Source organism: Bos grunniens, chromosome 9 (assembly GCF_055505025.1).
Source record: "Bos grunniens cultivar Pamir isolate PY7600 chromosome 9, Bosgru_T2T1.0, whole genome shotgun sequence".
Classification (NCBI taxonomy): Eukaryota; Metazoa; Chordata; class Mammalia; order Artiodactyla; family Bovidae; genus Bos; species Bos grunniens.
The window spans coordinates 43,726,331-43,752,117 of record NC_141173.1 but is presented as its reverse complement, the minus strand read 5'-3'; the positions used below and the strand labels follow the sequence as shown (position 1 = coordinate 43,752,117).

The 25,787-nt window shown below is 37.9% G+C and overlaps 1 protein-coding gene and 1 pseudogene across 8 annotated transcripts in view; one reads left to right on the top strand and one right to left on the bottom strand.

The window, feature by feature from the left end:
- PDSS2 (decaprenyl diphosphate synthase subunit 2) overlaps positions 1-25,787 on the bottom strand; it is a 296,799-nt gene that overhangs the window by 37,894 nt on the left and 233,118 nt on the right. For 7 of the 8 annotated variants that reach the window (XM_086317481.1, XM_086317482.1, XM_086317483.1 and 4 more), the window contains 2 exons: positions 10,012-10,185; positions 8,503-8,634 (listed from right to left, as the gene is read on the bottom strand). In XM_086317481.1, the coding sequence (XP_086173607.1) occupies positions 8,503-8,634; positions 10,012-10,185 (306 nt within the window). Of the gene's footprint in view, positions 1-8,502; positions 8,635-10,011; positions 10,186-21,419; positions 21,646-25,787 lie in introns of all 8 variants that reach the window. The other variant, XR_015132974.1, reaches the window with a different exon arrangement.
- LOC147365886 (small ribosomal subunit protein eS24 pseudogene) lies at positions 25,134-25,532 on the top strand (annotated as a pseudogene).

The window sequence follows — 25,787 nt, the reverse complement described above, 5'->3', positions numbered from 1 at the left end:
TGCCAACACTCTGATTAGGACCTTCCCCCCGCACTTATCAACAGATTCCCCACAACTCTGACTGCAGTATCTATAGCATCTTCTTGCTCTTCTGCTGCTACATAATGTAGTTATATACACCTCTCTAAAACACATTTCAAACCCTGACATTACCTGGCTCAAAAACTTTCAGTTTCTGCTCCATGACTTCTGAATCAAGTTCATTTTCTACAAACATCCCAAAGTCTTATTTTTTCAGTTGGGGCAAAGTTTACATCATGAAAAATTCACCATTTTACTCAATGACATTTAGGACATTCACAATGTTGTGCAACCATTACCACTATCCAGTTCCAGAACATTTTTGTCATGGTGGAATACGTATCAATACTTCATTCCTTTTAATGGCCAGATAATAATCCACTGCATGGATACATTATCCATTCATCATTTGATGGGCACTGAGTCACTTCCATTTTTTGGCTATTGCTATACATGTTTTTGTTTGAACCAAAGTCTTTAAGCATAGTCATTATGTACTATTTTGGCAATTCTTCATCTTCTCTATACTGCCCTATGTTTTTTGTCTTCCATCCAAATTATAATTTTTTTCCCGTTGAATACATGGCACACTTGCCCATCTGCAGCTGTTCTTCTTCATGGCTTCTGTTGTGTAGGAAGCCCTCACTCCCATCTTCATTGTTAAGCTTTTCTTCAAGGACAATCTCAGATATCACTTACTTTACAAACCCTTTCTTGACATTTTCATCCAGATTCAAACTCTCTTTCCTCTGAGCTGCCCAAATGGCATCAACTACAGTATTCCTTACATTTGTGTTTCTCTTAACAAGGCCACAGACAACCTTCAGACAACTAACTGCTGTTATCTCCTATATTCAAGCACTTTGTTTCCTTAGGTGCATCAGAAAACCTTAAGAAGTATTTTAATTTAGGAGATAGTTAGAGCCATTTCAAAGTGTTTGTGGTCCCCTTTCAAATGCCTATACTCTACATGGTAGAGAATGTTGTCAGTATTATTCCTTTTGAAACTACTAAAAAATAACATAAATAATTAGAAAAATATCATATGGCATTAATGAGGACTCTCTGAATGTGTACCTTCTCTTTTGTTTAAGAATATACATGTGTTACGTTTGTGCACACTAGCCTTTTCTAGCAAAATTTTTTGAATGTTTTATTTTTTGAATAAAAAGTACGATAGCTAGGGACAAGTGAGTTATAGTTTAGTACCAGTCGTATGTATTCACTTAAGGTATTTTGTGGACGGCTATGACAGTGTCAGAATGTCACAAGCCTAAGTGACATTTCAGTACTTTCAGACATAGCCAAGAAAAAAATTATCATAATTCTTATTTCTTATTGTAATGGCAGCAGGAAACTAGAAGGATCATTAAAAATAAAGCATGCTGACCTGCAATAGCCCCTGGAGTCCCTGAGAGAGTCAGAGCTCTGTGGTTCTCTGAAAGATTCTAACTTTCTTTTATTAGGAATCAAAATGATAGCTGAGTAATGACTTCACTTCCCTAGGGTGAATCACCCATTCACTATCAGTATTTCTACCTGATCATTATTTTTCAGCAGCTACAAATTTAAATTTAAAATTTAGGTAGGGAGGGATCTGTAGAATTTAGTATGGAGACATTGCTCAACAAGTATCTTTCAGCTGTTTCTGATCTGGTTTGGGGCTCTACACTGCCTCTTATAGAAGTGCATAGTGTGTGCACTGCGGCTGCAGTGGAAGAGTGCCATCCAATCTTAAGACTTGGGGAGGAGGGGGGAGTTGGATAGAGTGATATGAAAAATTTCAGAGGTGCTCTGCTTCTTGGCTTTGCAGTGATGTTGAATGGGCACTAAGGGTATGTAATTCCCTCTTCTCTTCCTTGTCTAGTCATTAATTCTCACTCTCCCTAAGCAGGAAATTGAAGATAGATGGGACTCAAACCTACCTGAGCAGAGCAGGGAAATAATTTTATATGTGACAATAAGAAATCATAATTGTCTTTCATTACTGGGAGCAAGATGTTTCTATTTCTCAAAGGTGTCAAAGGTAGTACTTAGCTTCTAATACAGATAAATATTTTTTCTTACAACACATTTCCTGTTTAAGAGTTTTTTAAAAAAGAAATTTCTTGGATTTAAGAGTTGAAAGGGACCTTAGAAATGATCTAGTTCAATGCCATCATTTTACAAAAAAATAATAAAAAAGATGTTAAAGAAAGTGATTAAGGTAAACAGATGCTGCTGCTGCTAAGTTGCTTCAGTCGTGTCCGACTCTGTGCAACCCCATAGACAGCAGCCCACCAGGCTCCTCCGTCCCTGGGATTTTCCAGGCAAGAGTACTGGAATGGGTCGCCATTCGCTTCTCCGAAACAGATGCTAGCAAAGCCCAAACCAGAATCTAGGTCTCCCAAATCCTGGTCCTCTATGGGCCATTTCTGTTAATACCACCTTGTCTATTTCTATTTAACAAAACAAGCTGCCACCAGTTTTGTCCCCAGAAGACTACACCACACACACTTTTTGACAAATACAGCCCTGGGATTTCTTTGGAAGGAATGATGCTAAAGCTGAAACTCCAGGACTTTGGCCACGTCATGCGAAGAGTTGACTCATTGGAAAAGACTCTGATGCTGGGAGGGATTGGGGGCAGGAGAAGGGGACGATAGAGGGTGAGATGGCTGGATGGCATCACTGACTCGATGGACGTGAGTCTGAGTGAACTCCGGGAGTTGGTGATGGACAGGGAGGCCTGGCGTGCTGCGATTCATGGGGTCGCAAAGAGTCGGACACGAATGAGCGACTGAACTGAACTGAACTGAATGGATGACTGGGGATTCCCAGGTGGCAGTAGTGGTAAAGAACCCACCTGCCAATGCAGGAAACATAAGATAGTCTTTCTTTAGTGGTAAAGAATCCACCTGCCAATGCAGGAGACATAAGATACACAGGTTTGATCCCTGGGTCTGGAAGACCCCTTGAAGGAGGGCATGGCAACCCACCCCAGTATTCTTGCCTGGAGAATCCCATAGACAGAGGGGTCTGGAGGGCTACAGTCCATAGGGTGGTCCACAAAGAGTTGGACACGACTGAAGCGACTTAGCAAGAACGCACAATTGGATGACTACTCCAAGTGAGTCATTATGCAAGTATCATTGGTAATTCAAAAGTAAATTCACTATTATCCTTAAGAATCTTACAATAAAATTCAAAACCTGGGGGAAGAAAGTATCATAAAAATGCAGAGGAGAAAAATATCACAGGAAGTTGGAAAGAGAGCACTAGAAGTAATTTCAGGATTAATAAGCAGCCTCCTTGAGATTGAGGATAGAATGTCCCTCTCAAGTGTTACCCAAATTGTGTTCCCTAACTCTGACTAGGGGATATGCACAGAACAAGATTATTATTGTAGACAGCTTTATATAAACATGAATATAATTTAGAAAATTAAAATAAACTCAAGTAAGGAGTTTTTTAACCTGAGGAATGTTGTTCCCTGCATGATAGAAACTAACTTCTTACATTTCTTATTTGCTTCAGATGAATTCATCTTTTTTTCTTCTGTGACCCCGTTCATGACTCAGACATGCAGATATAAGAAGGGCCTAAAAGCCCTGAAGTGAGTAATAAACTGCTAGTTTTTCCTGAAGGATGAGGATTTAGAGATGATCACAGGAGACCTAGGTTGATGGACATAACCCTGTTTGCTCATGGGTTTCATCTCAGCAGAGTTTACTGACCGCTGGACAAGATCTAGTTAATTTACTAGAGTTAATGACTAGATGGTGGTTTAGTTGCTAAGTTGTGTCTGACTCTTGCAACCTCATGGACTGCAGCCTGCCAGGCACCTCTGTCCATGGGATTCTCCAGGCGAGAATACTGGAGTGGGTTGCCATCTCCTTCTCCAGAGGATCTTCCTGACCCAGGAATCGAAGCCAGGTCTCCTGCATTGCAGGAAGATTCTTTACCAACTGAGCTATGAGGGAAGTTACCTGAATTCATGCCTAAGGCATAGGCTATTTGGAAAGGATATCCCTTTGAGCTGAAAATCAAGTTTAAGATAATGATTTGGGGATATTTCACCAGCTGTTCAGGAAATCCTGGACTCTCATATAGTCTATATTTACAACTTTGTAAGCTTGCAAAGACACTAAGAGTTAAATATGTCCCTTTTCTGTGAAGCTTCTTTAAAATTCTTACCTGTGTTACTCATATATATATTATATATGTATATATGTGAATAGCCAACTGAGACTTCATAGCTTTCATTTAACATATTTAGCTGGATCTTTTCAACCAAAGTATATAAATCTGCAATGTATTCTAATGTAACCCAATTAGAGCTACTAACGCCATCTGTATATATATATTTTTGGTTCAGCTGTCAAAAAGCACACAAATACAATCCTTGTAATACAATATTCAATAGTTGTATAATGTTTCTTTGTACTATACTTCATTTAACTTTTTTCTATTTTCAAGTGGATCAATTTTCATTTTCTTCCTTTTATAATTAGTATCTTACTATATATTTTAATATATAAATCTTGCCCACATCTATGATATTTTTCCTGGGATACATTATTAGAAGTGCAATTACTATAGCAAAGTATATAAAATCTTAAACTAAAGGTTTAAAAACAAAAACAAACATATGTATAGTAATTAAAGACTCAAATAGCGCAAGGCTTCTAACAAAATACCCTAGCACTCTTCAGATCTCGTCTGTCTCATTTTTCCTCTCTTTGGCTATTTCTTTTATCTTCAAGTACTGTTCTTTCTTGATTTTTAAGTTTTAGACATTATCTATTGATTCTATTATGATAACAGGAATAATTACATTTCTCATATGACCAAACATATTCCTTTCCCTTACCCTCTCCTCAGTGATTGTATTTTTTGGTTTAAATTAGTATTTGGTATTCACATTTTTATGCTATATAAATATTATTCTCTAAGCCATGTAAAGTATTATGATTATACTTCCTTTCTTATACACTGAAATTTTTTCACTATGGCTAAGAACTGCCTCATTTAATTTCACATGTTTAATGTGGCTGTTTATAGAAGTGGACCCCAAACTGATTGAAATTGTTACCAGTGACAGATGAGGTACATGGGTGCCTCCCCTTGATTCTGGGGGGGCCTGTGATTATTTTCAAAGGAGACCATGAAAATGAGAGGTGACACCAGAGGCTGGTCATAAAAGAAAATGCAGCCTCTGCCTTGTTTGCTGGAAGGAACGCTCTGTGTTTGGAGTTCTGAGTTGTCAAGTAAGTAGTCTGACTACTCTGAGGCTGCCATTTTGTGAGAAGCCAAGCTAAGTTGGGGGGTGGGGGGGCATGTATGAGTACTTGAGTTGGTAAGAAACCTTGTTTTCTTGACAGCCCAGCCCAAGGGCCAGATGTGACTAGAGCCTCCAAATGATTCCAGTTTCCAGCATCACTGAATCACCTCCAGCTTGTGAGTCTTCCCGCCTGAGGTCCCAGACATCATGGAGCAGTCATCCCCTCTGTGCACTGTCCCAATTCCATCCATGAACATAATAAAATGGTTATTATTATTATTATTATAATATTTTTTTGGCCAGGCCATGCAGCATGTGGGATCTTAGTTCCCTAACCAGAGATCAACCCCACACCCCTTGCATTGGAAGCTCAGAGTCTTAACCACTGGACCACCAGGGAAGCCCCCTAAAATGGTTATTTTTAAGCAGTTAAGTTTTGGGGTAATGTGTCAGGTAAAAGTAGTAACTAGTACACTTAGTTTCTATGTTCCTGTCATTAATAGTTCCTAAATTCTCAATATGGCCAAGCACATTATGGGATCATCAGTTCCATGTTTTCCTTAGAGATATTTCTTCTGGAGATCTCTGTCCTCTTGTTCCAATGTGGCTTGGATGCAGAGCCATCAGCGAGGACTTGCTTGGAGGAGAGATAGTATAGCATGCTGCTGTATTTAAGGATATGGGTCCTGTAGTCGGCTGCCCGAGTTTGCACACTGGCTCCGTCACTTGCCAGCGGTGTGTGACTGCGCTCAAGTTAATCTCTCTTTGCCTCAGGTTTCTCATTAGAACGGTAGGTGGCACACAGCAAGTGCTCTTATCGTTGGCATTCTTCTTTCTTGTTGTTTATTACTGTTCCTTTCAGTGTCCTGGGAATACCTATCACTTCACACCTATGGCTGATGCCCTAGTTCCTAAACTCCATGCCTTTTTCTTTTTTGGTTACTCCCTTGATAGAATATACAACCGGTTCCCTAAAAAAAAAAAAATGCTTAGGAGGTTTTCTGAAATGCTGTTTTAAGTTGTCTTTATTTAATATCACATTTGCTAGTACGACTGGCATAAAATTCTAAGTTGGAAATAATTTCTCTTTGACTGTTGAAGTTATTACTTCACTGCCTTGAAGCTTTCAGTGTCACCACTAAGACAATTCTAACTCTTGATCCCTTGTACATTGGTATTTCTTTTTCTTTCTGGAAGTATTAGGATCTCTTCTTTATCCCCACTGTTTCACAATTTGATAATGATAGTACTTGGTGTCGGTCTTTTAAAATTCATAATTTAGAGTACCATTTCAATTTGGAGACACCTTCAGGTCCCTCAATTCTTAGAATTTTTCTTTTCTTTAATCCTTTGTTAATTTTTTCATCTTCATTTTCAGTTTTCTCTTTCTGGGACTCATCATAGATGTAAGATCTTTCATTTGGTCCTCTAATTTTCTTACCTTTTCTATTTTCCTATTGTCTTTTTAGTCAGTTTTCTGGGGATTTTCTTATTTATTTATTCTACTCTTCTGATTTTTTTTTTAAATCTACTTTCATATTTTTATACTTTATAATTCTGATTTCTTATTTTTGAATTGTCCCATTTTACATATCACCTGTTCCTTTTATTTTAAATGATTTTATTTATTTCTTTATTTTTGGCTGTGCTGGGTCTTCATTGCTGTGAAGGCGTTTCTCTAGTTGCAGTAAGCGGGGGCTACTCTCAGGTTGCCACACGTGGGTTTCTCATTGCAGTGGCTTCTCTTGCCGTGGAGCACAGGCTCTAGAGCACACGGGCTTCAGCAGTTGTGGCGTGCAGGCTCAGCAACTGCAGTTCCCAGGCTCCGGAGCACAGGCTCATAGTTGTGGCCCCTGGGCTTAGTTGCTCTGTGGCATGTGGGATCTTCCTGGATCAGGGTTTGAACTTGTGTCTCCTGCACTGGCGGCCAGATTCTTTACCACTGAGCCACCAGGGAAGCCCACCATATCACTTGTTCTTATTTCATGGATTTATTATCTTATCTCACTGAATATATTGATTACAGTACATTTGAATTTTTGTTTTTTCCTTGCACTGTCTCTGTTTCCTTTTTTTTTTTTAATCAGTTAGCTTTTGACTCATTCTTTCACGGCAGAGGCTGCTCTGAAATGCCCAAGGGTCCTTTATTAGCTATTCTACTTCAGTTGGATAGTTCTGTGCCCCTTGGACACTCCGAGGCTTGTCAACTGTTGGACCTCACTGTAAAGCAGCTGGTTAGGGACACGGCATGTTTACTGAGGGAGCCCCAAATGTCCACATCTGCAGGGCTTTTCCTCTGAGTTTGACAGTTTCTCCAGAAAGGAATCCTCTCGTTTTCTACCTGGTGAATATGAGGAATTTTAAGCTGGCTGTTGGCATTTTGAGATCTGTTACAGAGGAGAGGTGGGAGAGGGAAAATCTTATTTTTCCAAAAGCAGGTATCTCTGCTCTCTCTGCTTTACATATGTTATCTACCTCCACCTCAACTGGGCCTGGTTCCCCAGGCTGTGTCTCAGATTAACCCAATCAATTAGAACCACCAAGTTAAATAAATTCCATGAAGCTCTGGATAAAAGGCCAAGAACTTTTAAAACCAGAGTTTCTGGATTAAAAAAAATCCAAAAAAGTTTCCTCTCATCTTCCATACCGTCTCTCTCTCACACAAAAGTAGAAAATTTACCCAATTCAAGTTCCTTAACTCCTCCTACTTAACTACACTTTTTTTTTTCTTTCTTTCTTCTTTGATAATGCCTCAGAACTTGAGTATTCAGGGTCCAAGATTGTTTTAAAATAACCCAATGAGCTGACAGACGGAGCTCCTGGAATTCTGCAGCTTGTGCTAGAGTCTACAGATGGGAAATTGCTGTCAGTTAAAGGGTGGTGCTATTACCATAGCCCAATTTTTGAAAGCCTTTAGGAAAAAAAATCATCTGAGTTAATTAGCATTCACCACAGGCACTAGTTTTGTATTACAGTATTCTATAAACTCAAATAACAAGAAAATACAGTATTGTAGTCTCTAACTTTTAACTAACATTTAACTCTCAAAAATTGTATATTATAAAGTAAGAATTTTACCTGTTACATGAATAAGCTCTTATATGACTGATCTATATGCTCTATATGACTATTGCTCTTAGATCGTCATAAAATATGAGTTATGTTTTAAAATTAACTAAATACTATTGGTATCTAAAATAAAAGCAATTTCATTTTACCTCTCTGATCTGCTTTATCCACAAATCTCTTCCAAGAAACTCCTGGTGTAAGACTACAGGAGCTGAGTTTAGATTAAAAGTCAAGGAGTCACCGGTCTTTTCTTTAATAAAAGGCAGGAGATCAGAATTTATCTAGAAAGAGTAGTCAAAGAGTTAAATCAGTAAATGCATATACTTTGGCATGTTTCAATCATATTCAGAAAGCACCAATTATAGTGTGAAAAATAAAGCTTAAGGAACAGTTTTTAAATGTACCGTAATAAGCAAAAGAACAGCTCATATGATTAACAATAATCTTAAAAAAATTTTTTTAAATAGTTTTTCCCTAAAATATCCCTTTTTTATTTAAGTTTATTTTCCTTTTTAAGTTTAAGCTAAGTATTTAGAAATTATATTAATATATTAATAAACTAATCAATGATTTAATAAAGTACATAAAAACTCATCTGGAAATATTACATATTTCCCCCTTCTTATGAGCTGTTTAAGCAGCATCTAAGAAATACATACTAAATGGAATTTAAAATAACATATACATAGATATAACAATGGAGAAGGTGATGGCACCCCACTCCAGTACTCTTGTCTGGAAAATCCCATGGCCGGAGGAGCCTGGTAGGCTGCAGTCCATGGGGTTGCGAAGAGTCAGACATGACTGAGCGACTTCATTTTCATTTTTCACTTTCCTGCACTGGAGAAGGAAATGGCAACCCACTCCAGTGTTCTTGCCTGGAGAATCCCAGGGACAGGGGAGCCTAGTGGGCTGCAGTCTATGGGGTCGCACAGAGTTGGACACGACTGAAGCGACTTAGCAGCAGCAACAGACATAACAATATAACAGCTAATCTCAAGACTTTTTTTTTAATTTAATTTTACTTTTTAACTTTACAATATTGTATTGGTTTTGCCATATATCAACATGAATCCACCACAGGTATACACGACTTTTTTTAAAATTTATTTTTAATTGGAGGATAACTGCTTTACAGTGTGTGGTTTCTGCTGCACAATGTGCATCGGGCACAAATACACATATATCTCCTCTCTCTTCAACCTCCCTCCTTTAAGACATTTTATATTTCAGTTATTGGAATTAAAGCTTTCAATTTTACTCCATATATTTCTAAATTTCATTAACTTTCCACAATATGTTTTACATAGGAACTATACGGAAACTGTAACAAAAACGCAAATATTCTTGCATTTTGTTACTAGCAACATTACATGTTATTTAATAATTTGCAATAATTCTTTCAAAAACCTTTCAGGTGGTAAGAAAAGACAAACATCACAAATATGGCTTAAGTAAGCTCTAGCTTTCTATCAAAATTATGCAGTGCTCACTAATCATACTGTTTATATTACATAATAATCACCATGAACAATAGATTTTATGTACTCAGTAAACAGTTTCTGATATATAAAAGCAGTTTATTAAATGGTAAAAGGCTTCTTGTGTATCATTTTAGCTATTTAAATACTGAAAAAACAGAAATGGTGTGCAAATACCTTATGACTCATAGCCATGTGCTTCCCATACTGAAATGCCATATCCTGAACCTCAGCATCATGCTTTGCTAATTCCATTGCAGCTTGGCAGCTCTTTGCTAGTAAGGCACCATGGGAGAGAAAAGTCTGCTCCTTCCAAGTCGATATTCCAATATCATCTGTGATACGATTTTCCTAAAAAAATGCAACAAAAGCCAAGATTAAAAAGATTTTAGGAGTAATTTAATTGTTTCGGTTTTTGAAGAGCAAGTGTTAAGAAATGAACTATTGGGATGTCCCTAGTGATCCAGTGGCTAGGACTCTGTGCTCCCAATGCAGGGGACCGAGGTTTGATCACTGGTCAGGGAAATAGATCCCACGTGCCCCAACCCAGGGTTTGCATGTTGCAACTAAGGATACTATGAGTCGCAACTAAGACCTGGCACACTCAAATAATTTCTTTTTTTAAAAAAGAAACGAACTATTTAAAACACTCAGGTTATCACAACAAGACAGAACTGAAGGATGTTGACACTCACCTCCACCTGAAGGGAACTAAGGAGGTGGGAACTGTTTTTTAGGGTAATTGAAAAAAATGAAAGAAATGTTGAAGCAAATTTTATGTTGAACTAAGGAATTTCTATTAAAATATACTTTAGGGGAACTCCCTGGCAGTCCAGTGGTTAGGGCTCTGCGCTTCCAGTGCTGGGGACTCAGGACAGATCCCTGGTCAGAAAACTATGGTTCCACAAGCCACATGGCAAAAACAGACAAAACAAATTTTAAAAATGATATAAAAAGTATGTATTTGTAGACCTCTATCTATATTTCTCTCTATATATACTTACAGGATAAGGCAAAAATATTAATAGAAACTTAAACCTTCAAACTAACTCTTCTATATTTGTATCAGTTCTTAATTAAGTGCTAGTATTCCAAGATACAGGAATCCTATTTAACTTGTGTTAAAATGTCAAGGGCATAATGAAGGAACTGCATCCTCTTATAACCAGGTAGACAGAAAAATCAGAGGAGGTAACCCATTATTATAACGGAGTATGATTAAATCACACTATTCAACAAAGTTTATTCCCATAAGAAGAAAAAAGGTATAAGGGAAGATATAATTGTAGTTTATTTAATTTCATCTTTTTACATTACAAAAATTACAGTAGTGTCTTTAAGTAAGCATACACAAACCTACTGACTCTAGACCAGTGATGTCAAATAAAAATATAATGTATATACCTCATATGCAATTAAAAATTTGCTAGTAGCTACATTAAAAAAGAGAAAAGAAATACAGGTGGCATTAATCTTAATGACATTTTATCTCCTTATATATCTAAAATATTACTAAAACATAGAATCAATATTAATAATCATATACAATCATACATAATCATAATTACTATTAAAATATTTTATATTCTTTTTTATACTAAGTCTTTTATACTAAGTGTGTATTTTCCACTTATAGCATATCACCAGTGACATTTCGAGTACTCAACAGGTACAAGGAGTTGGTGGCTATCCTAGTGGACAGCTCTACTTTAGGCAGCGAGCTCCCTGAGAAGAATGATGAAGCCATATGTAGAAAGCTCATTTCACAGTGTTTCTTTGAAACCTCAAACTAACTAGAAAGCACCCATTAATCCAGAAAGATGAATGAACCTAAACACTTTACTTCCTGCTGCCCACACCGCAATCCTTCTTCTTCCACCATTAAGTGGTGACAAAATAAAAAACAGTAAGAACACTTAAACAGAGAGGTCACTGAAAAATGACCTCAGATTTAGCCCCACCTCTTTCACCACGCTGAAGGGAATCTTCAACCATCGGTCAGATCAAATTCTCAATTTTATATGCTTTTAAACAAAAAGAGAGTTCCACTTATAGCAACAGTTACAAATATGCAACCTACTATTGTGTAATAATCAAAAAAGCCACACAGGGAGAAACAGTGCATAGACTGCTTCATAAAACATTACAGACAAATAACAGCATTTAATTTTAGAAATTTGAGAATGGATTTTAAAATGTACAAAGTTAATATATCATATTAATAGCCTAGATAAAAACCATATTATCTCTCCAGATATACTAAAGATGAATTCTACAAAATTCTATTCTTGATGGGAAAAAAAAGCACTTACTAAAATATGTGTTTTTTTAAATGTATATACTGCAATCCTATTTCAAATACATAAATGAAGTTAGTGTGTAGAAAATTTAAATGAAACAGTACAGTAAAAATAGCAGAGAACCAAAAAAATCTAAAAAGGCAGCATACCTAAAGCATGAGAATTCATTAAAGCTTCATCTTTGGGTTTTGATTGACACTTGACGGTTGCAAATTTTGAAACAAACTTTGATATCACAATGACTATTCTGAAGAGATTTCAGCACCAGTACTAAGATTTGTACGTTCAGTTGGTTTGCAATTGACTTATTAGCCATTTACACAGTGTATAGTACAGATTTGTCACAGGACAGATCACAGTGTTAAAGGAAAGAAGAACCTTCCTGTAATGAGAAAGGATCCCCTAAATTGCACACAGCTTATGACATCCAAGATATAAGAGCATAAAAACCATCATAATATTGTGATTCCAAGAAAGACAGTTTTGGTCAGGAAGATAACCTAAGACCCTATTTCCCATTTTAATTTCTAAAATCTCTTACAATGACAAAACTGTCATGTAGGACAGAAAGTATACAGTGCTGGGAAATATAATGTGACTCAGCGCTGGTTCTTTTTGTCATTTAACACAGACATCACGTTAATATTAGACCAAAGCACAAAATGTTTAGTGCATAAACCAGTTTCTCTTTTAAGACCTGGCATTTTTATCACAGTCTTTTATCTTACTTTGGACCACTTGTACCCAGTACTCTATCCTACTATAGACTGTTCAACTTAGTCAACAGAAACAAAAGTAATTTCTGGTGAGATTTATAGGGGACATAAACATTTATATCATTAAAGTGTCTGCATAACCAAAAGTACAATAATAAAAATGAAAATGCCTCCTGTTCCTTTTAGAAAAATAGTACTTCATAAGCTTGCTGCATTTTTATTGCCTTTACTATTGCATGACATTGAATAGTGGATAGAAAAAAAGAACTATATAGTTGAATTATGATAGCTTAATCCATCACAAATTAATCTAAAAATGAAGCTTTTAGGGGTTTCCCTGGTGGTCCAATGGCTAAGACTCTGTGTTCCCAAGGCAGGGGGCCCTGGTCTGATTCCTGGTCAGGGAACTCGATCCCAAATGTCGCCTAAGAATTTGCACACTGCAACTTAAGATCCCAAGTGCTGCAACTAAGACCCGGGACAGCCAAATAAATAAATAAAAGAAGTTTCTACAGAAACAGGAACTATTTTTTGAAAGATTTATTTATTTACTTAATTTTTTCAGGCTGTGGTGGGTCTTCGTTATTGCACAAGGGTTTTCTCTAGTTGCAGGGAGCAGAGGCTACCTTTCATTGCCATGGGCAGGCTTCTCATTGTGGTGGCTTCTCCATTCTTGTGGAGCAAAGGCTCTAGGGCATATGAGCTATGCCCTAGCATATGAGCCATATGAGTAGTTGCAGCGAGTGGGCTCCAGAGCACAAGCTCAGTACTAGTGGCTCATGGGCTTAGTTGCTCCACTGCATATGGGATCTTCCTGGACCAGGGACTGAACCAGGTTCCCTCACCTTGCAAGGTGGATTCTTAACCACTGGACCACCAGGGAAGCCCAGGAACTATTTTAATAAGGGGGGAAAAATGCCCTCATTCCAGATGTGTATTTCTTTAATATGACAAGTGTGTGTGTGTGCATGCACATGAACACACATGATCACCCAAAAGTTAGCAAACACTTTATGGGGAAACATATGATCCTTTCTTCCTAAAATAAGGAACAGGACAGAGGTGAATACAATATCATGGCTATTTAACAAAGTAATAGAAGTGGTGAAAAAAGGATAGGTGTATAAAAATTAGAAATGAAGGGTTTATCACTATTTGAAGATAATATAACTGCATATTGGGGAAAACCAAGAGACCCAACTGAAAAACTACTAAAGCAAAAAGATAATTCAGTAAGGTAGCAGATATTACATCATAAAACCTCAGTAACTTTTTAAAAATGTGCACCTTTAGACAGACAAACAATGAAACAAAATAGGAAGTCCAGGAATCAAACTACACACAGGAATTTAATATATTTTAGGGAAAAGTTGGACTTTTTAGTAAATGGCGCTGGAATAACTGAACAACCTTCTGGGAAAAACAACACTGATCTGCATTTCACACAATTTATCAGGATAAACTCCACATAGTAAAAATAAAAACAAAAGAACCACAGACAATAACTGAAGACAAAAGACAATAAGGAAAAGTACTGGATTTGCCAAAAAAGGTCATTTGGGTTTTCCCATATGAAATTAAAAGACGCTTACTCCTTGGAAGGAAAGTTATGACCAACCTAGATAGCATGTTCAAAAGCAGAGACATTACTTTGCCAACAAAGGTTCGTCTAGTCAAGGCTATGGTTTTTCCTGTGGTCATGTATGGATGTAAGAGTTGGACTGTGAAGAAGGCTGAGCGCCAAAGAATTGATGCTTTTGAGCTGTGGTGTTGGAGAAGACTCTTGAGAGTCCCTTGGACTGCAAGGAGATCCAACCAGTCCATTCTGAAGGAGATCAGCCCTGGGATTTCTTTGGAAGGAATGATGCTAAAGCTGAAACTCCAGGACTTTGGCCACCTCATGTGAAGAGCTGACTCATTGGAAAAGACTCTGATGCTGGGAGGGATTGGGGGCAGGAGGAGAAGGGGACGACAGAGGATGAGATGGCTGGATGGCATCACTGACTCGATGGATGTGAGTTTCAGTAAACTCCGGGAGTTGGTGATGGACAGGGAGGCCTGGCGTGCTGCGATTCGTGGGGTCGCAAAGAGTCGGACACGACTGAGCGACTGATCTGATCTGATAACAGCTTAACAGGAAAACCTGAACAACTTTTTTGGCCAATCAAATATTTGCATTTCCTACCACAGATGAATGACAAATCTTCCTATGGTTGGCTAATCATGGTCCCCCACAAAGACAGCCACATCCTAATCCCTAGAGTCTGTGAATGTCACCTTACATGGTAAAGGGGACTTTGCAGTTCTGATTAAACTTAGGATCTTCAGTTCAGTTTGGTTCAGTTGCTCATTCATGTCTGGCTCTTTGCAACCTTATGGACTGCAGCATGCCAGGCTTCACTGTCCATCACCAACTCCCGGAGATGGAGGAATTATCCCATAACTGGATGAGCCTAATGCAGTCAAAAGAATCCTCATAAAAGGGAAGTAGCAAGGATAAAAAATGGAGGATGAAGCCACAAACCAAAAAAATGAAAGTGAAGACTAGAACGGGTAAGGAAAGGGATTCTCCCCTAGAGCCTCCAGAAGGAATGCAACCCTGACAACATCTTGATTTGGGGGCTTCTGATCAAAAACACCCACACTTTCCATCTCCTTAAGGCTTCACTCAGTGTTGGTGAGGCTGTAAAGAGACAGACCTATCAAATATGACTGGTAGGAGTGGAAACTGGATAGAAATTTTGTAATTTCTTTCACAATTACAAATGTATTTGCCCTGTGACCTGTCAGTCCTACTTCCAGGAATTAATCCTTCATATAAGCCCCCACACTTGTGAAATTAAATACATACAAGGTTAGGGTCTAATGTTCATCCAGCTGCCTGGGTGATCCTTTTAAAACATAAGCCAGACAGAAGCATACTGGCATTTGTGCTGAACAATCCAGGCCTGTTCCTCCTCAGGCCTCTGTGCCCAGTAAATAGAACACATCCAGTTCAAATATCACTTCTTTAAGAAGCATTTGCAAACACCCCCAACATATACTTTCCTCTTTAAACAAACATAACCTTATGCATATTTCAAAACAGTTCTTAATTCTCTATGAATTGTATGCCTGCTTATTTGCTTGTTTCCTTAAGGACTGGATATAGTGTTAGTCACCTTCACCATTTTTAATCATTTAGGCCATATTTAACTTTCAACAAATGCTTGTTAAATGAACAAAAATATGTTTATCTGTTACATTAAGTAATTTTGTGTTCTTTTAAACAATTTAAAAGTTAATGAGCAGATATGTCTATTCAATGGAATGCTACTGTGCAAAAAAAGAGAAGGAAGTGCTGACACCCACTACACCATGGATGAACCTCAAAAGCACGATGCTCAGTGAGAGAAGCCATCCATGAGACCACATACTGTATGATTTTATTCTTATGAAATGGAGGTTAGTGGTTGCCTGGTCCGGGGTGGGAACTGTAAATGGCCATAAGGGAGCTAATGAGGTGTGTGAGAAAATTTCTAAAATTGATTTATGGTGATGATTGTATTATTTGATAAAGTTACTAAAAATTACTAACTGTAATTTTGAAATGGGTTAAACTTTTTTCTTGGGCTCCAAAATCACTGCGGATGGTGACTGCAGCCATGAAATTTAAAGATGCTTGCTCCTTGGAAGAAAAGCTATGACAAAACTAGATAGCATATTAAAAAGCAGAGACATCACTCTGCTGACATATAGTCAAAATATGTCAAAGCTGTAGTATAGTCCGTATAGTCAAAGCTACAGTCAAAGCTACATCCAGCAGTCATGTATGGATGTGAGAGTTGGACCATAAAGAAGGTTGAGTGCAGAAGAATTGATGTTTTGAATTGTGGTGTTGGAGAAGACTCTTGAGAGCCCTCTGGACAGCAAGGAGATCAAATCAGTCCATCCTAAGAAATCAATCCTGAATATTCATTGGAAGGACTGATGCTGAAGCTGAAGCTCCAATACTTTGGTAACCAGCTGCAAAGAGACAACTCATTAGAAAAGACCCTCATGCTAGGAAAGATTGAAGGGAGGAGGAGAAGCAGAGGACAGAAGACCAACTGGTTGAATGGCATCACCAACTCAATGGACATGAGTTTGAGCAAACTCCAGGAGATGGTGAAGGACAGGGAAACCTGGTGTACTGTAGTCCACAGGGTCCTAAAGAGTTGAACACAACTAAGGGACTGAACAACAATTTTATGATATGTAAGATGTATCTCAATAAAGCTGCTAAAAAAGAAAAAAGGGTAATGAATATAAAATTTTACATTTCTTGGTCTCAAATGCTTAAATTATCATTTAAGAAATTAATTTTTTGTGGCTTGTATACCATCCTCATTTATTCATATAACATTTATTTAGTTTCTGAGTTAGATTCTTTGTAAAGTAATATAAATACGAATATATTTATTAATAAATAGCCTGTTCTCAAGAAACTCACAATCCAGGTATGGCATCTATATATCTATCTCTATGTGAATATTAATATAATAGATAAATTATCTGATAGAGTTCTATCTCAGAATAATTCTTGGAAGATTTCCAATAAAAGATTCAGTTTTATATTTTCCTTACTGTGATTGACATTTTATTATTCATCACTTTTACATTTTTAATGCAATAATACACAGTCACTGAAAATACTCAGCAAATTCAGATAACCAAGAAATAATTAATGTATAGTCTTTTGAAATCTGCTATTGTAAGTTAATCATGTCATAAATCAGTAATTCCATTCTAAATTAATCAGAAAATTTATTCCCTGAATATTAAATTACTACCTGTCGTGAACTTGGTTACAAATGAAACAAAGCCCCTCCATCCATTTCTGTCAGCTTGCCATGTATACATTAAGAGAGCATGCTTTATTACAAAGGAAAAGTTAACGCACAATTTTTGATGTGGTTTAATAATCATATCTGAATTAGTATCTTCATACATCAGATATATAGAATTGATATGAAATGAATGAATGCAGTCAGAGTAAATGAGATTCAGATATACGTACAGCATCAACTTACATTTGTGCAATTTACAGAAGGAAGATACATACAGTTGATATTCACTGTTGATGGGATTTTCTCTTTTTCAGAAAGATAATATATGTCAACATACCTACTGAATGACTGTCAGACTGAAGTATATTAATTTTAAAATGTAGGTCTCTTATTCATTGTAACCTGACCTTTTTGCTCAAGTAAGGCTAGTTTCAAAAACACAACCTGAAGCTTGCAAGGTGTTTCCCAAGATAGTGGCACTGGGTTTCCTCAGACACAATGCTCTGCTCTGCTGCTGAGCTGTCTGCGGGACATGCACTTTAAGCTGCTTTCCTAATGGTAGTAATGCATTTGTATATACCTATTTACATGAGATCAAAGTGTATTTTGTAAAGTGGCTGCTGCTTGGGATTAAAGGTCTAGTCCATGGTCACAGAACAAAGGCAAGCTAACTGACCCAGGAAGATGTCCAAGCCCCAACCAGAACCTGCCAAGTCAAACTTTCAGAAGAGTGATAAGGGTACTTTAAAGAAAGAATGCAAATATTTCCTGTTTTATGCTTCCTACTTCAGATTCATATACTAAGCTGCTACCTTTATAATTTAACTTTAAAATATATTTATGCAGCATAAATTTGGGTTTGGTGAGAGATCACATTCTCTAACGTCACATTTTACCATCTTAAATGTCTGGTTTGAATTAGCCTCTTCACCTATTTTAAGAAGCTAAACAAGAGCCAAAATGTTTATCAGCCTAATTGAAAAAAATATTATTTGGCTGTGCTGGTTTTAGTGACAGCAGGCGATCTCTCAGTTGCAGCATGTTGGACCTAGTTCCTGACCAAGGATTGAACCTGGGCCCCTGCATTGCGAATGCAGAGTCTTAGTCACTGGACCAACAGGAAAGTCCCTACTAGCCTTTTTTTTAAAAAAAAAAAAGGCAAGGAAAATTTTAATAAAGACTCTCTAAATTTGGGGATAAGAAGGAAGCAAAGGGGAAAACAGAATCTCCTATTTCCTGGGAGCCAACAATATATGATGACACTTCCATGTTCATTATTATATTAGCACTTAGATTCTATCTTGTTTAATACGTAATAGAAATACTTAAAAATATCTTCAATAGTTTAAAAAGTAGGTTTATATATGAGTAAATGACATGTTTCATTGATGTATCAACAAAGAATTTTAAACCTATAATTAAGTCTTCTAATAATATAAATTAAAAGTTCCAAGAATCCAAAGCATATAAGTAACAAGATTAGAAACAGTACATATCATAGTATTTTTTTTCAGGAATCTTGAGGATCTGATCTGATGTAAATCATGGGAGAGAAACTGATAAGATGTGATAAGTGTATAACTAAAGTCTGTTTTAAGAAGTGCTTCTATATAATAAAGTATTAAGCTTTTCCTCACACATTAGAGAGCAGGGTTGTCAGGGAATGTAAATGTCAGGAATTCTTTGGTCTAGGGCTAGCCAGCCCCTTCCTGTACTCCCCACCAGTCAGTTCTTGCTGAGATGAATGGGAATGATTCTGATGAAGAAGGGTCAGGATGGAGAAGGAAGACTTGACAGCTCAAATTCTCCAGCAAGGGGTAGCCTTCAGATGGGGAAAGCTTTGAATAGCTAGAGGGCAGCAGATAGTCTTCCAAGGGGTTGCTTAGAGGGGCAGTAGGGAATGCTGATTGATTAATTCTTTGAGATAAGCAAAGAGCACCAAAGGGAAACTTGGCTTGCTTTGAGATGTACAGTATATGACGGTGTTTGACATACCATGTAAATGTGCAGCAGATGCAGTTTAATTAATTTTTTGTGTGTGCTTACTATGCCAGGCATATTTAATTAATTTTTGTGTGTGCTTACTATGCCAGGCATCATAGATTTGAGAATTAGGTATTCCCCCTTGACCTTTAGAAGAAGTTCAGCAAGGGAGAAAGACAATACTTAGGAAACAGTTTGGTTTTATGAAAAGAAAGCTATGCTTACAGTATAGAGAAGGGAGTGACCAGTTTTACCAAGGAAGGCTTCAGTGTGAGAACTATTAGCTGAATTTGGTTCTGAATAATAACCTGGAATTAACCAGGAAAATAAGGTATGAATGCCTTTAGGGCACCAGTATTAGTTCTATATTGCTGAAGCAGACAGTGGAAAAAGGAGGTGAAGGACAAGACTAGTTAGGTAGGTAAGAGGTCCAGAGGGTTGTATCTTATTATTTAGGTGCTAGGAGACTGACTTCAGCAGGAAATTATATGACTACATGTGCAATCACATGGGCTGCTTCAGAGGCAGTTTGGACTGGAGGGGCAACAACTGGGATATCCATTAAGGGTGAAGTTATACTCCAGGTGAGCAGGATGACATAAAGTGGTAGCCAGTGGGAAATGAGAGGCTTGACCGTCATTCATCAAGGATCTACTTTCCTCTCCCTCCTTATTAACGAACCCTAATTTTGTTCAGGCAGTCACTGCTGTTGCCAACGATTAATTTAGGAATGGGCATGTGGTCCAATTTTAGGCAATAAGACATAAGGAAAATCTACTGCAGAACTCCTAGAAAGAGATCCAGAAAAAAGTGGCACCTGTGGAAGGTGCTCTGTCTTGATGAGCCACACTCAGGACTACTGTAGCCAAACCGCTACAAGCTTGATAATAAAGAGGACACTAGGAAGCAGAACAGAGAGGAAAAACCTTGATATCTGGAGTTCTCTTGTTAACTGTCCCTTGATGCCTGATTGCTTCTGCATGTTCAGTTAGAGTAAAATGTGTTTCCTTACTTTTATATCTATTTAATTGGATTTCCCATTCTTTGGCAACTGAAAGCATTTCCATGAATTAATTCTTTCCTTAAGATGAAAAATGTTTATACTATATAAAGTCTGCATATGCCAACATTAACAAACTACTAAAACATTTTAAGAAGATTTTCCTTAGGATGGAGTATTCATTGCCACATAACAAATTACCCACAAACACAGCATCTTAAAACAACAAACACTTATTATCTCAGAGTTTCTGAGGGTCAGGAATCTAGGAATGGCTTAGCTGGCTGGTTATGGCTCAGGATTTCTCAGGAGATTGCAGTTAAGCTGTTAGCTTGGGTTACAGTCACTTAAAGGGGCTGGATAATCCACGCCCAAGCTCCTTCAGGTGGTTGTTGACAGTCGGTGTTAGTTCCTTGCCACCTGGGCCGCTCTGTAGGGTGGTTCACCTGACATTATAGTTGGCTTCCCCAGAGCAAATGATCTAGTAGAGTAAGAGCACACCCAGGAGGGGAGTTCCAGAATTGTTCATACCCTATCTTGGAAGTGACACACTGTCTTTTCTGTGGTATGCTATTCGTCATACAGACCAACCTAGCACAGTATGAGAAGGAGTGAGACAAGGAATACTAGGCAGTGTGGCTCACTGGCGGCCATCTTGGAAGCTGGCTACCACAGATAGAGTCTATGATTAGAATCACTAGGTAAACATATCTGAACATTTTAAAATTTCTTAAACATTCTGCAAACTGTTTTACAGAAAGTTTCTTCTGATACGTACCTTGACCGGCTAAGTTTGAGACTGTCTTGTCACTGAGTAGAATTGTTTTACTTGTGAATTTAACAGGTGAAAAGTGGCGAAAGTGGAAAGCAATTTCATTGATTAACCAGTTGTATTTCCTCCATTTATTCGTTTATTTACTGAGTATCTTCTACATATAAGGCACTGTTTTAGGTGTTCACACCAGTGAGAAAACCAGAGCATCCTTGCATTCATAGTTTATAGTCTAGAAGGGAAGTCAGACAATCATAACCACACAGATAAACATGTAACTCCAAACTGAGACACTTTCAATGGGGAAAATGAACATACTTTTATGACAACAGCACTAAGAGTACCTGACTGAGACTGAGGCTTTCGGGAACTGTTTCCGTGAGGAAGTGACACTGGAGCTGACACAGGAAGGATGAATAAGGGATAATTTAGTAAAAGTAAAGAGGTACACAAGGATTGCATAGTAGGTTGCAAGGACTGCACATACAAAAGAGAATGGTAAGTCTGAGGTAGGAGAGAGGCTCTTGGGGCTGATATGTAGACAGTGAGGGTTCAAATGGTAAGACGAGAGTCTGGAGGGATAGACTGGGTCAGATTATGCAGGGTTTTCTGGGTCACGTTCAGGATTTCAGTATTTATCCACAGAGTGATGGGATGTTACTGGGGGTTGAGATGAAGGCACCACAGCATCAGATTTGCATTTTGAGATCTCTGGTGGTATGGAGAAAGACTAGTGGATGGGAGAATTGTAAACATGGAGGTGAAGGAAGAAGTTATAGGAATTGCTCAGGCCGGAGAGGATGACATTGTGGACCATGCAAAAGCGGGAGGCATGGGGTAAAGCTAGACTGCAGCTTGTGCCATCGATGGTGGGCCAGTGAGGGCATCAACAAGGTATTGCCCTTTTTGTTTTTTTCAAACTTTAAACTTTTAATTTTGTTTTGGGGTATAGCCAATCAACAATGTTGTGGTAGTTTCAGGTGAACAGCGAAGGGACTCAGCCTTACATATACATGTATCCATTCTCCCCCAAACTCCCTCCCAGCTACTGCTCTTGACTTCTTATGGACCGGATATATGTGTCCCTGCAAAATTCACAAGTTGAAGTCCTAACTGCCAGTGTATTTAGGGTAAGGAAGTAATTAAGGTTAAATGAAGTCATAAGAGTGTGGATGAATGTTCTTATAAGGAGAGATACCAGAGAGCTTGCTGGGCTCTCTACCACGTGAGCACACAGTGAAAAGGCAGTCATCTGCAAACCAGGAAGACAGTTCTCATCAGAAACCAAATTTCTAGAACCTCCATCTTGGACTTCTCATTTCCAGAACTGTTAGTAAATAAATTTCTGTCATTTAAGTCAATTCAGGCCGTGATATTTTGGTATGGCAGCCAGAGCTGACTAGAGCAACTGACTTCTCTCTAAACCTTAGAATTCAATCAGTGAAGTTTTGAAAGTATATTTATACTGTTCCTCCCAACATCTTTTCAGCACTGTCTTAACAACAAGCACATAGAAAAGATCTATAGTCTAGTTATCTATTTCTGTATAGCAAACCAACCCCAAAATTAGTGGCAAAAACCAACAACCATTTTACTATGATCACAGATCCTATGGGTCAGGAATTCAGGAAGAGAACAGAGATCTGACTCTGCTTCATGATGTCTGGGCTCTCAGCTGGGAAGACCTAAAAAAGCTGGGGATGAATCTAGCCCCAGAGGGTTGGGGCTAGAACAGCTGAACTACCCGGGATCTACTTCCAATAAAATGGCTTATTGACCCATACATCAACCAGGCACACCTGGGATGGATGACTGGAGCCCTTATTCAGTCTCTCACTCATGGCGCTTAGGTTCTGAGGTGGGGAGTGGGGAGAGGGAGTGTTTCAAGAGAGTGAGTATTCTAAGAGACCCTTTCCTGGCACAGACTGAGAATTCAGGTAGTGTCACTTCTACTGTACTCTGATCGAATGAGGGGCTCACAATCCTACTGAGGTTCAAGGGAAAGAGTCATAGATCCATACCATTTGATGGGAAGTGATGGGAGGAAAGATAAAGAATTTGAGGCCTTTTATTGTTTGTTCTTAACTACCATAGTCTACCGCTGAAGAGGGCGCTGAGGAAACCAACTTGCTTTCTCTGCTCTCTCCCAGTTATATTTCTGGCTAAGCTGAGGATATAGGAGATGGAGTAAGGTAGTCATGGGGACAAGTGTGGTGAAGGAAACAAGCATTAAGGATGACTCATAAGTTTCTGACTTGAAAATCTGGATGAATGGTGGTGCCCTTCGTGAAGACAGAGGATAATGGAGTGGGTCTGGGGAGAAAGATCATATATCTGGTCTTATAAGTACTGAGTCTGAGATGAGTGGGATATCACCAGATGGAAATATTGAATAAGCAACAAAATATTCAGCTCCAGAGCTCAGGAGTGAACTGGGATGGAGATTACTTTGGGACTTACTGACATATAGACAGATGGTAATTGAAGGCTTGAGCTTCATTTTTTAAAAGGTCTGTTCTTGTCCTGTGATCAAAATGGTATTCTATTAAACAATTTACAAGCTTAATAGTGATGTTTCATCTCTCAGGCAAATAAACTGCCTTTTAAGATGTTTTGCTGCAATAGCTGTCAGTGAGTGACCTGGAGTACCTCTAAATGGTGCACAAATTCAATTTAAACAATAAAAACATTCACCAACCATACCCACTCTAAACTTGAGAGCCTGCTTAATCAAAAAGGCCATTATATACACTTAGCTTTCTTAGTCACTAACAGCTTTTCTGCCTTCTCTATATCAACTTTTGCTTTCTCACCTTTGCCTATCTAACCTAATACTCCTATATTTGATTTCTAACATGCTTACTTCATGATACATGTGCTATTTTTTCCTTTAAATAAAAACATTTTGTGGATTAAAAAATATAGACAGCACTATTTCTTAAATGTGGTATGGGCAGCTAGGTGTTTTATTTTCATTCTTTAAACTGTATGTATCTGCCATATACACTCTTTGGTATGCTTGATACATTTCATAACAAAAAACATTTAAACTATTTTCAATAGCCTTAAATTTTTATTTGCAACAAATGATTTAAGACTATGTCTATTTTATGAAAAAAGGATGTTATTAAAATTATAGGTATTTATTATCACCACCACCAGCATCTTCAAAGTCTTGGATATGTGAGTGATATAAGCTTGAACAGATGCCCAGCAAACAATAAAACATGACATGGCCTGTTTCATTAGCTCATTAACACATGCCTTGGGTACAATATGAAAGACAGGTTGTGAGTAAATGTACCAATGAAATATACTCCAGAGTATCTTAATGCTTTTATATTCTACTCACAGTTCCACTTCTAAACCTCTTAAAATATGTATTTTTTTAAAGGTAGCTTTTACATGTATATATACTTGGGATATTTCTTACTTCAAAGAAAGATAAATAAAATTTTCCTATTTCTAATCTACAAAAGAAAACCTTCAATATGAATTCCATTCCACTTTGATGATGTTAATTAGCATCCTTGAACTCAAACTCACTGATTTCCTCTCTCTAACTAACCTCCCCGGGCCACCTTTACCCATTTTTATTGGGATAGTCTGCAAGGCCCTGAATTTCCCATCATTATTCTGTGCTTGTTTGCACATGGCACAATAATCTCTCCACAGAAAACACTGTAGTCCTCTCTGACTGCCTGAGGATTAATTATCATCATGAACAACATGGTAAATGTCCCAACCAGGAAGTACATGACCAATAAACTACTTCAGTGGAAACAAATGATCACTGATGACTTTCATCCTCAGTGCCTTAGATAGAAATTTGGGGAAAGCTTGCCCAATGTACCACACTTGATGTCATCTTTGAATTTGGATTAAAAAAACCCTTTTTGGTAGTGGCAAGACACCTGGCTTCAGTCTGATTTAAAATTCATGAAGCCAAACACAGACTTGTAAGACATGGTCTTAATGAGAAGAAAAAGATCTCAAGAAAACTGAAAACATAAAAACAGACTGAAGAAAGTTGGTGCTGGCAAAAAGAAGGTGCAGATTTTGCAATGACTATCTGTGGTGATTGTGCAAATTTTTTTTATAAGAGAATATACTAGGGAAACTTCAGGAAAAGAATACAAAAAAACCCCACTACAGGTGTTTCATGAACAGTCTTGATATGAATTTCCTGCAACTCCAAATACCAAGTCTCTTCTCTTTCTAGCCAGGGGGATATTGGCTTTCCAGTTACTGAGTGAGTCCTAGCCCCTAAAAAGTAAGGCTTCGGTCCTCAGGCTAGAAGCCTACTCACCGGCTTAGCCTAGACCTTCAGGTTTCCATGGCTCCTCTGACTCTATCTGACTCCAGTTCACTATT